At 32.3% G+C, this 12230-nt stretch overlaps 2 protein-coding genes across 2 annotated transcripts; one reads left to right on the top strand and one right to left on the bottom strand.

The window, feature by feature from the left end:
• Positions 1 to 3140: 3140 nt before the first annotated feature.
• LOC109187379 (nucleolar protein 12-like) lies at positions 3141 to 3612 on the bottom strand. The gene is made up of 2 exons (XM_019337566.1): positions 3382 to 3612; positions 3141 to 3275 (listed from the first exon to the last, which is right to left on the bottom strand). Exons 1-2 carry the CDS (start codon positions 3565 to 3567, stop codon positions 3141 to 3143), a joined length of 321 nt encoding a protein of 106 aa, XP_019193111.1. The 5' UTR covers positions 3568 to 3612.
• A 3026-nt stretch (positions 3613 to 6638) lies between these two features.
• Positions 6639 to 11454, top strand: LOC109188316 (probable ubiquitin-conjugating enzyme E2 26). The gene is made up of 8 exons (XM_019338941.1): positions 6639 to 7076; positions 7148 to 7244; positions 7979 to 8068; positions 8161 to 9186; positions 9269 to 9332; positions 10152 to 10291; positions 10368 to 10679; positions 10888 to 11454. The coding sequence occupies exons 1-8, from the start codon at positions 7030 to 7032 to the stop codon at positions 11200 to 11202; spliced, it is 2091 nt and encodes a 696-aa protein (XP_019194486.1). The 5' UTR covers positions 6639 to 7029; the 3' UTR covers positions 11203 to 11454.
• Positions 11455 to 12230: the final 776 nt, after the last annotated feature.

Raw genomic sequence — 12230 nt, 5'->3', positions numbered from 1 at the left:
CCCAGCAACGTCCACTTCCACTGGGCCTGTTTCTAAGCCAAAAAAGAAGATATGTTGTGCTTGCCCCGACACTAAGAAGTTAAGGGATGAATGCATAGTGGAGCACGGTGAATCTGCTTGCAAGAAATGGATAGAGGCTCATCTCAAATGCCTTCGCATGGAAGGCTTCAATGTTTAAATTGGGTGATAGAAGCATATGCCAGATTGAATCAGAGTACCTATACTATGCAATTGACAGTTTTTATTTTTTAAGTTTTTTAACAATAGGATTTCACAGCATGAAATTTTGCGAAATTGCTCAGATTTGTTGGGCCTTTACATACATTGATCTGCATTACTTATAGCAGATGCTTACGAATAATGCAGAGGTGGCTAGGTCTCTGACTGTGGTAGCAATAGAATCCAATGTTTTTTCATTGTGTAGAAAAGCAGTGTGGGATTAGATCATATTGCATTTCAGGCTATTAATAGTCAGATAAGGATTATTATGAATGCTGGGCATGCATCACCTCCAAGTGTGTTTTGGTATAATTGTGTATGTTATATTTTCCTTTAGGGCAAAGGGTGAAATTCCTTTGGTTATATATATATATAACTTTTAGCTTTTTAATAAAGATAAAGCTCATTTTTTTTTCCATCATATCAATATACACACAAATTTTTTAGTTTTAGAACAACCCTAACCTTGAATCTAGTGACCTGTAGTGAAGTCCATCAACATGTTGTTTTACGCAATGAAGCTCAAAAGCAATTAGTAATTTATAATAATGTGTCATTAGGGTTTCGACGATACTCCTACAACATTCTAATCAATTTTGGTTACATTTTGAACAATTTCGAGACCATCTTTGATGAAATTAGAGAATGCGACCAATTGTCACATTTTTTCACATAAACAAGGCAATTGACGTTGTCGTTAGGAGTTGATTTTGTTCTGGTTCAATGACAACGGTCAACCATAATTAAAGATGGTCAGCGACATTTAGTGGTGGTCAACGGTAGTCAACGGTGGCTTGTATATTGGTAAAAAATGAATCTATTTGAATGATTTTAATTAGTGTTTAATTGCACTTTCATAAGTTTAGTGATCTAATTATACTTTTGTGTAAAGTTGAAAGACCTATTTGATCATTTTCTCTATAACTATAATATAATAACAAAAAATAACATTTAAATTTACAAGGTAGTATGTATTCTATACTCATGATCCTATGATGACCATCTATTAAAAGGATAACAGAGGTGTCATCATGCTACATAGTAATATATTTATATCAAAACCATAAATATATTAATATGAGAAAAAGTTGTAAGAATGTGAATATGGTAATATCAATTTGTTTGTTTGCTTTAAGGGATGTGAAATTTTCAAATTTAATTTTAATTATTTTTTGTAACCTTCACTGGAATCACACTATAACATTCTTAAGTCATGTGAAATTCTAGATAATATTATATTATCTCAAAACATTCATTGAATCAACATGTTAATAACACAAGAAACTTGGCCAAAAAAAAAAAAAAAATCAAATAAGCATGTTAATCTATACATCCAAAACGATGAACAAAATAACCAGTAAAAGATATGAAAATTAGCCTAAAAGCAAACTTCTATGCAAAATCATCCAATTGTTATATTGTGTACCAAATTAGGGATCCACCATGCGCATGCCGCATGGTACATCTTATCCAAATTATGTGCAAATATATTATCTACTTTCATCAATAAATTATGTACATATATATTACAATTAATATATTATGTACATGTAGTTAACATATTATGTACATTCAATTCATTTATAGACAATTAGGTCTATAATATGTTGGCGAAATGTACATAATATATTAATTGCAAGTACATAATTTGAATGTCATTTTATATCAGACTTGACATTGCAAAGTGAACCATGGTTTATAGTATAATCTACGAAGCAAAAGCATTTTGGAACCCAAAGCTTACACCAATTGGTAAGCCAAAAAAAATTCCGGAAAACTCAATCAATTAATTATTTTATAGCTTAAGTTATCATCAATTCCTACTTTCAACACCTGAGAGTGACAAACCATGTTTATTTTAGTAAAATCCTCTACCATGCTACAAATTTTTTCAATAATGAATCATTAAAAAGATTTTGGTTCCTGCATATTATTCCACAACCACAAATTGGTTAAAACATATTTAATAAGTCTTTCTTCATATGTCACAAATGTCAATCAAAAACACTTCTATCAATCTCTACTTTTGTCAATGTCCAAACTTACCTAGAATAAGCACAAAGGTGTGTGAAGTTAAAAGTTGATTCCCCTTTCACATTGCATACAAGACAAATATTATATTTCTTATGTGCCATTCTTTTAGCCAATCCTACTGGAGGGCAATAATGTTTGACCCTCTACTAAAAGATTTTTATTGTTGGTGGATATAATTAAAATCCTACAATTTTTTTTTTTTTTTTAATAAACCCCACAAGATTTTCTAAGATTTGTTGTTCAAGTTATGTGAAGTTGAGGAATTTTGGAATGTGATTTTTAGGAAGGGTAGATGGATGATAATCTAATATTCATTTTTCAAAGTAAATTCTCTCATTGTCCAAAATGTAATATAAGCTCATTATCTTGTATTTTTTCTTTAATGAATTTTTCAAAACAAATTAGTTCAACATCTTCATCAGCTCGTAAAAGGAATCAATTCCCCACCCCACTTGTTTGCACATGTTAGAATGCAAAAAATGGTGCATATCTCAAAATGTGAGTATTTATTCTATGGTTTTTCCCCTAATTTAACTACTTTAATTTTTTTTTAATAATATTAGAAAATTAGCTAAAAATAAATTTTTAAATAATCATTATGAGGTAATATATTAAATAGGGTCTACTTCCAAATTGGGTCAGATCAAAAGTGGATTTGAGTTCAATTTGAGGTAATATATAAGTCGAATGTTTAATTTGATATATGAAAAAATTTCAATTTTGGTCCACTGACTATTGGAGTTGTTTTAATTGCAACATTTGACTTTCAAAAATGTTAATTTAGTACCTTGACTATGCAATTTCTATCAATTTTGGTCACGCCGGCCAAATTGCCGGCCAAATCTCACCGGAAAAATTTAATAGGGCAAATAATGAGGGTGTTTTAGTCATTTTACTAATGTTTTTTCTTCTCGATGAACTTCCCTCCATTTCCGGCGAGATTTCTCCGATAAGCTTGTCTTTGATTGCTTCGTATCAACCTTCCTTGTCGAGGATCTATCGTTGATTTCTGACTTATCTACCTGCAGGCAAAATTAAACAATGCAACTTTCTCTCAAACACAGTTCCATCACAGCGTGAAAATTACATACAAACCAGACAGAAGGCAACGGGGAATTAGAATCTCACCTGGTCAACATCATCAGAATCATTGTGCTGCTCTTTCTCTTCATCCTCATCCTCGTCAAGAATATCAAAGGGGTTTCTTCGAGAAGCAGAGGAAGATTCGGGGGATTCAGAATCATCTTCACTGTCTTGTTGGTGCAGAGCAGCTTCTTGCTCTTTCAAGATTTTCTTCATTAATCGAGCCGACATTCTCTCTCGCTTTCTTTGCACTTCTCCTTCCTCCAGTACAAATTCCTAAACTCAAAAACTATTTTAAAAAAAATAAAATCAAATGGTGACAAAATTCAAAATGGCTAAACATTTGAACCAATGTTATATGAAAAGAACCTTACATAGTTATGGTTCTCTGTAACAAGAACTCATGGTTGTGGATAATTGGTTCAATTGACAGTTTCTTTAATAGCTACAAAAATCCCCAAAACGCAAAATCCCTAGCTCATTAATCCAAGAAATCTCGCTGACAGTTTCTTCAAAAAATCTCGCTGTCCCCTTTTCCCGCAGAATCAGATGCCAAAAATCCAAGAATTCAAGAAAAATGTTGGAAGAAAGTCGCCGGAAATAGAGAAGAACGCCGTCGGAAATGGGGAAGATCATTGGAGAAGAAAGAAAATAGGTAAAATGACTAAAATACCCTCATTATTTGACATATTAAATTTTTCTGGTGAGATTTGGCCGGCAATTTGGCCGGCGTGACCAAAATTGAAAGAAATTACATAGTCAAAGTACTAAATTAACATTTTTGAAAGTCAAGTGTTGCAATTAACACACCTCCAATAGTCAGTGGACCAAAATTGAAATTTTCTCTTTGATATATTATACATTCAAAATGGATAATAAGTAAATAAAAATTGATTATGAAAATTTACTAATTGAGTTGAGAAAAATTGAGCTTGGGCCCTATGAGGGATTTTTAAGTAGCATTTTTCCTACATTTAGCGATGGATATGAGCTTGTATTAATATAAAATACAATTCAACTCTTTTAGAAGTTTGAATTGTATATCATAAAGATTATCTATTACGCTTGTGATTGAAAAGAATTATTATTTTCTTTTTGTATGTATCACAATTTTTATAAGATTTAGAAATATGTATTAGGTTGCTAGTGATAAACAAATAATTTTTTTTAAAATTTAAGGTATAATTTAGATTATTAAACTCAATATTTAGGATATCATATTTACATTGATTCAATTTTATATTTTTACCATATTTTTTTAATAGAAAATTAACGAATAACAAAGATAAAATTTAGTACAAAAAAAAACAAAGATAAAATTTAGTAAAGTTCAAATAGTATTTCCAAGAATCATAGAACAAACTAAAAAATAATAATGTCAATTGAATAAACTACTCATTACTTATTTTTTGAATTGTTTTTTAAAATAAATTTTACACAAAATGAAATAGAAACAATAATTTTTTAATAAATAATTTTTTTTAGTACTAACTCTGTTACAATACTTTATTTAATTTCATTATATATGTTTCTTTTTCCTTCTTTATGGCCTCGTTTAAAAACAATTTTATTTTTTTAAAAAATAGCAATATAATAATTATATGGTAAGATTGTAAGAAGGCATCACTTTAACCTTTACAAAGCTTTATTAAGTATACAATATGTAACTTTTAAATTAACTAGCTTAATATAATGGATACCAAGACTATATGGTATAATAGTATCCGCGTTGGACTTCCATTTGAAAAAAATTGTGAGTTCGAGCCTCCAATAACAATTATATCCAAACATTTAGGTTGGTGAAAACACCATTTTGCTAATTACATCCAAACATTTAAAATTTGATTAAAAAAATCTTAAATATTTGTATTTTGTGACAATATAATTATACATTTATACTAAATACATAGTAATTATATTAAAGATCTTTAATTTGACAAATCAAACATTTGTGTTTTGTAACTATATAGTATAGTTTTCAATCCAAAATGGAATCCAATCTAACCTACCTATTATTGAGTTTGTGCATAATTTATTTTAAAAATTACAACATAATATCATTTTTTTTTTTAAAAGAGATAATGTTTGATTGGGTCCTTCGTCTAGTCACCTATACATGCACAATGACATAATTTTGTCATTGACTTTAAAAGTTACATTTTTTTGTTCATTTGTACATAATTTAGTCCATAGAAAAATCATCAAATGAATATTAAATTTCAGAGAGATAATAACGAAAATAGTCCATCGACTATCTCATAATTCTCAATTTAGTCATCAATTACAAACTCACCTAAAATGATCTCTCAATCATGCAAAAATTTACTCAATTTAATCCTCAATATAGGTAACGAAGGACTAAAATGAATAAAATTGTGCATAATTAATGCACCATTTCATGTAAATTAATAATTGATGATGACCAATTTAGAAATTATGATATAGTCGAGATCATTTTCAGAGTTGAGCACAACCTAAGGATTTTTTTTCATTGGATCACACACACACACACACACGCTTATTAGTTTTACATTTATTTTATTTAGTATTAACTTCAACAAGGAAAAAATTCTTAAATATATAATTTTTTTTGAAAATAAAGTCTATAAATCCTAAATTTTCCTATAATAATATTGTAATGCTCTCTCTCTCTCTCTCTCTATATATATATATATATATATATATATATATATATATATATATATATATATATATATATATGTATGTAGAAAATTATAATATTATTATGGGAAAATTTAAGATTTTTAGACTTTATTTTGAAAAAAAATTATATATTTAGAAGTATTTTCCTTGCTGAAGTGAATACTAAATAAAATTAATGTAAAATTAATAAGCATATTATGCTAAGTAGTAAGAAATTTATATATAGAAAATTACAATATTATTATAGGAAAATTTAGGGTTTTTAGACTTTATTTTTTTTAAAAGTATATATTTAGGAGTTTTTTCTTTGTTGAAGTTAATACTAAATAAAATAAATTTAATATTAGTGAGCATATTATTCTAAGTAGTAAGAAATTTATATATATAGAAAATTACAATATCATTATAGAAAAATTTACGATTTATAGACTTTATTTTTTAAAAAAAATACCGATCGTTGTTGAAGATAATACTAAATAAAATAAATATAAAATGAATATGCATATTATGGTAAGTAGTAAGAAATTTGATAATTTATTTAAGTAATCACATCACATTGCCCATAAAATAAAATTTACTTAATCAGCAAGAATAGATGATATGGACGGGGAAGTAGAATTTAGAATGTAGAAAAGAGTGTAGAAAATGATCAGAATTCCAACCGTGATGACACCAAAACAAACAAAGGAAAGTCTGCCCTTATAAAGAATGAAATGATTCCCATTTTTCACCCTTCAAACGCACTCTGAATAAGCCACCTTGGAGTTCGACCGCCTCTACTTAGCAGGCGCCAAAGCCACTGTCGGAAAATCAAGATTCTCCCGAGAAGGAAAGGGTAGGGATGAAGTGAGAAATTTACGGGGTTCTCTTTTTGTGGGTTGTTTTTATGTATGTAGGGATCCTCGGGAATTTTATTTTTTCTGATGATTATCTGAAAAGTGAAGAGATTGACACAGCCCAAAACTCTCCTTGCCCTAACTGCCTCTTCTATATTGGGAAGTCTTCTTTTTGTTTTCTAGAAATCCACCCATGGAATCTCCGCCGCCGCTCGCTCGATACGTTCCCCACAGTTCTAAGTAAGGACGCACACAACCCACTCTCTGAATTTTATTTTATATATATACTTATCCGTGTTGGATTGGTGCAGGAAAAGAGTGTTCCCCGGCGGAAGCTCAATGGAAGAGGAAGTCGTTGAGATTGCGCCGCCGATTAATCGGACTTCCAACTCTCTTAAACGGAAGGAGGTAGGGAATGCTCACGCCATTTGAAAACAAAAAAACTTTATTATATCTTATCGTGCTATGTAGATTTTTTCTTCCTCAGTTTCTCTCTTAGAATTAGTTGTATGTTTGGTAGTGGATTATTAAGCATGGGACTTAGTTGGAACTATCTTGTTTTATGGCTCCAGAATTCGCCAGTTATAATGTTGTTGATGACTGGGTTTAGTTTTCTTTTTAGCTTTTATTGTTTTGGTGTGATTATTTGATATTGGTGCATCTTTGAAATAGGAATAGGGAGGGGGGGGGAATAAATTTTTTTGGCTCTTGTAAGCAAGGTTTGGGAGGTCTTTTTCTTCTTTTAGCAATTGGCACTAGACAAAGTTAATCTTGGATAAAAATCAGAATGAGGAGGAAACAATCTTAATTTTTTCAGTGTTGTGCTTTTCCTCACTTTGGTTCTCAGCCATCCGGCCATCCCCTTCATTTATATTTTGAAAACCCAATATTTGTAGGAACTGAGTAATGTTGTAAACCTGTCATCTAAAGCATGCTTGTTAAGAGAATCCCCTCTTAATATGGATCCACTAATGTCTGAACAAAAAACCAATGTTTTTTTTTTTCTTGAAGTAGTTGTGGAAAGGAGCTCTAAGTGCTAAAAGATTTTTTGAATCTTAAAATGACATTAAATCTTTTTTTTTTCCCCTTAGCATTTGATTTGTTTCTCTTGGTGGCAAGAATAATGGAACCCGTTTTTCCAGATTTATGATATAATTGATGTTGACATCGAAGAAGATTGTAATGATGCTCGGCTTGGAGAAGGGAGTTTTATACCAAATGGCAAAGGGAAGGTAATTTTAGTTTCTTGTTTTACTAGGAATATATTGCTGAATAATAATCTTAGTTATGGGCCTTACATTTGTCCAATAATTCTATTTCTTAGGAGATATTTGTCGATCTTTCACTTGGTACCGGTGGTGGTTCAGAAAATACTGCAACAGTCAAGGGGTTTCTGACTAAAAATAAGAATTTCACTTCTGAACCACAAAATGTAATAAACTTGGAGGACTCTGATGACTTATATGGAGATAATGAGCATATGGACATGTTTTATGATGAGTCAGCGCTTGATCAGTACAAAAATTTGCAAGTGTACCTTGATAGAATGGATGTTCCTCCAGGAATTGAGGCATCAATTCCCTGGTGGCCTGCTCCTAGTGGGGATAAATTGAGTTCAATCTGTAGCAGCACTCCATCTTATTTGTCTCCTGCGCAGATGAAAACTGCAAGCATGTCTTCTGGGAAAATGTCCACTCCATCTTCTGAGTTAGTTAACTTTCACAAGATGAAGGAAAAGGTAACGTCAAGAAGTGGCTCCACGTTTGGGGATAGGTCTGGTAGGACCAGGAAGCTTGGGATATCTGTGCCATTTGTAGAACCTGCTTTAGGGGTGAAGAGATCAGCTGCAACTGGTAGTTCAGTTGGCACTGATTCAACATACAAAGATTCTGTAGAGTTATCACCCCCGGGGCAAGGGCAGAAGGTATTTGGTCTTCCTGGGTTCTCTCAGTCTAAAAAGAGGTCACAACGTGCCACCACCTCTTTTGGTTCACATAACCTATCTACTCCTCTGGAGCCTTATTTTCCTAAAGTTACAACAAAGTCTTGGATGGCTGATTGGATGAATGTCCTCCCAACTTCAACGAACCACTCTATTGCAGATCCTCCAAGTTTATTTTCTCACGTTCTTCATGATGGTGTTTTGCCTCCTGTAGGATTTGTCTCCTTGTACCCAGATCCTGTCACAAGTCACAAGAATACAAATGCTACAGAAAATGCACCAGCTTCAATGCAGTCTACAAATATAGATGAAATTGTTGAGAGATTCCGTGCTTTCAAAAAGTTTGACACTGTGCAGGATTATGCAGACCATCATTATTCTAGAAATGCTTCCAGAAAAGTGAACGCGGTAGGTCTATCTTTGTCCTTTGAAGCCATTTCAATATTTGTTCTCTAATTTTTCCTTATATTTATTATTCTTCATGTTATAGGCATCAAAAACATGGGTCAAAAGAATACAGGAGGAGTGGAAGATTCTGGAGAAAGATCTGCCTGGTAACCTTGAACTTTCACTTTTTAAAATTCCTTATATTAGCAAATGGAATTCCAGTTATGAGCCTTTTGAAGTTCATTAATAGGAGTAGTCATCTAATGGTCTGTTTTGGTTTGGAGGCTAATATTTCTGGTTTGGCATTTTTATCAAACCAAAACTGAACCAAATATTTCGATTTGGTTTGAGTGCCAAACCCAAACCCCAAAATTTAAGTTTGGGTTGATGTATAAAGAAAAATCTGTAAGTTACTAAAAATCAGTTTGGTTCTTGTCTAGCATTTATTCAATCATAGAATATCATGGTTGGTGATTATGTACTAGAAGAATTAGTTCAACTTTTGGTTGCATGGCAGTGGTTTTTCTACCTTTAGTCTATGAATTTAAAATCAATGAGATTTGGTACTCCACTATCACAACAATGCCAATTTTAGTCCTTTGTAAGAAATTCCGTTCAGAGGCTATCAATTTGGTTCCTTATTTTGCTGAAGCTACATTATGAGAAAGACAATTTTAGCTTTAGGGGAACTTCATTTCCTGCAAAAGCTACAGATTGGAAATTGATAAATAATATACAGATTACTGGCATAAAGCTTCTATCAAAGGGCATATAATTTGAAAAGATTTAGGGGCTGTTTGGTTCAAAATGGGAATGGGAATTGGAATTAGAATCAAATACTTAGTAATTGTTATGACTTTTAGTAAAAGTATGCCATCTGTTTTGTATAAACATTGGAATCGGAATCAATAATAATTTTGGTAACCTTCAATATTCTGCAGTTGCCTTGATTTTTACCTTACTCAAAATCATGTTTTATTGAGCAGATACGATCTTTGTTAGAGTCTATGAATCAAGAATGGATATTTTGAGAGCAGTTATAGTTGGAGCTGCAGGAACTCCCTACCATGATGGGCTTTTCTTCTTTGACGTTTATTTTCCTAGCAGCTATCCTAATGTTCCACCGGTATGTCACATGGTTTGTTGTCTATTCTCTTATGCACTATCTTATGACTAACAGTTTTCAATAAAACTGTTCCCAGCAAGTGTACTACCATTCTGGTGGTCTTCGTATTAATCCAAATTTGTACAACTGCGGAAAAGTATGCCTGAGCCTCCTCAACACTTGGAGTGGCCATGGGAAGGAGAAGTGGATGCCTCGTGAATCAACCATGCTGCAGGTTTTGGTTTCTATACAAGGGCTGATTTTGAATGCAAAGCCCTATTTTAACGAGCCAGGATTTGCTGGATCCGAAGGGACAGTTGCAGGGGAGAAGAGCTCGCTACAATACAATGAGAACACATATATCTCAAATCTCAGAACAATGCTTTACTCCATACGGAAGCCACCTAAGGTGCATTACATGTTTTCCTTTTGTATAAATTTCGCTTTGATATTTGATCTTTTTGTCTAATCGAGAATAACAAATCCAAATGGAATAAATAGGGAATATAATAAAATGTTAGATGAGCTTTGTAATTGGATGATAGTGATGGCCTTTTCAAGCTATTGGTTTAATCGCTTTACTGATTAGGATTTGCTCGTCTTTTTGTTTTTGGCAGCATTTTGAGGATTTAGTCAAGGGACACTTTGTTCTGCATGCTCAAGATGTTCTGGTGGCATGCAAAACATATATAGATGGTGCTCAAGTAGGTAGCCTAGTTAGCGGAGGGGTGCAGGATGTTGATGAAGGTGACAAAAGCTGTTCAGAAGTTTTCAAGAAATCTGTAGCAGGCCTCATCAAGACACTTGTAGAGTCATTTACTCAGGTTGGCGCTAAGGATTGCGATAAATTTCTATATCTAGCAGAAAAAGCGACCGTGCCTCTGCCTGTTTCTGCATCTGTATCCTCCTATGCTTCTTATCATTATTACTGACCTGATGATTAAAGGGAGTAGAGGGGCTGAGAATTTGGTCTTTAAACACAGAAAGGCATCTTGAAATTTAAGGTTAACATAACAATCTAGCCTTGATGTTGATAATTACAAATCAGATTTGGTGGTTCTCTTTTTAATTGGAGCTGTATATGATGTTTTGTTTATAAGTTAATCGATTTACTCATAGTGAATCGTGTATGGGAATGAATGGCTAGTTGCATTATGGAAAGTCGGAAAGATGCTTCTTGGGTATTCTTGATATTGCATTTTTAGTTTCTAAGTTGTATCTATCTCGGTTCAATTGGTCAGATAGTTACTTACTTTCACCTTCTTATTGATCATACCTCGAGTTAAAACTTTTTTTTTTTTTAACTCAGTGATACTTGCCATGAGTATCTAATTTAATTATAGTTATTTGTTATGCGTTAAAACCTGAAGATTTATCACCACCAGGAATGGAGTATTTACATTCAAACTTGTCATGCGGAGTATATGTGAAAAGAAAAGATTAGTGGAAATTGAAGATGCCCACTGCCCAGTATGTTGTTCCCCTGGAAAAGAATAAAAATGTCCTTATGTGCCGTTTGATTTACTTGGTTGTTGCCTAAGTCAAGTTTTTAACATTATTTTCCACATTGTGGACTAGTCATGCATGGACTTTGGTGCACCCTATTTTGGTTAAGATTAAGGTAAAGGATAAAAAGTCCAAGATAGCTTTCATCACTAAGCTATAATGCAATCCTTATACTATGTGCTAGGATTCACAGTGCACTGTGGATCCTGGTGCATGTATACGTGTCTTTTGTTGCCTGAAATAAATTGGTAATTGTGTCTGAATTTTTGTCTTTGTGTTGGTAAAATTTTGAATTTTTGTGTCTTTGTGTTGGTGAAATTTTGTGCATATGAACACAAGTTGTGTATGTGTTTGTGTTGTGATTTTTTGTTTTTTGTGTAATGAAATTTTGTACCTTACGAGTATGAATTCTGTACCTCGTCGTTTCGATCCAGGGTCCATAATTTTGTTATGT

This window comes from Ipomoea nil, unplaced genomic scaffold (genome assembly GCF_001879475.1).
Source record: "Ipomoea nil cultivar Tokyo-kokei standard unplaced genomic scaffold, Asagao_1.1 scaffold1421, whole genome shotgun sequence".
In the NCBI taxonomy this organism is placed as follows: domain Eukaryota; kingdom Viridiplantae; phylum Streptophyta; class Magnoliopsida; order Solanales; family Convolvulaceae; genus Ipomoea; species Ipomoea nil.
This window is presented reverse-complemented; position numbering and strand designations above follow the sequence as displayed.

Bases quoted from the DNA above. Each gene is read 5' to 3' on its own strand.
- LOC109188316 (XM_019338941.1), top strand. From the start codon at position 7,030: ATGGAATCTCCGCCGCCGCTCGCTCGATACGTTCCCCACAGTTCTAA. The intron at 10,292-10,367 runs GTATGTCACATG...AACTGTTCCCAG, and splicing joins GCTATCCTAATGTTCCACCG to CAAGTGTACTACCATTCTGG. The intron at 10,680-10,887 runs GTGCATTACATG...TGTTTTTGGCAG, and splicing joins CCATACGGAAGCCACCTAAG to CATTTTGAGGATTTAGTCAA.
- LOC109187379 (XM_019337566.1), bottom strand. From the start codon at position 3,567: ATGTCGGCTCGATTAATGAAGAAAATCTTGAAAGAGCAAGAAGCTGCT. The intron at 3,276-3,381 runs GTGAGATTCTAA...TTTTGCCTGCAG, and splicing joins ATTCTGATGATGTTGACCAG to GTAGATAAGTCAGAAATCAA.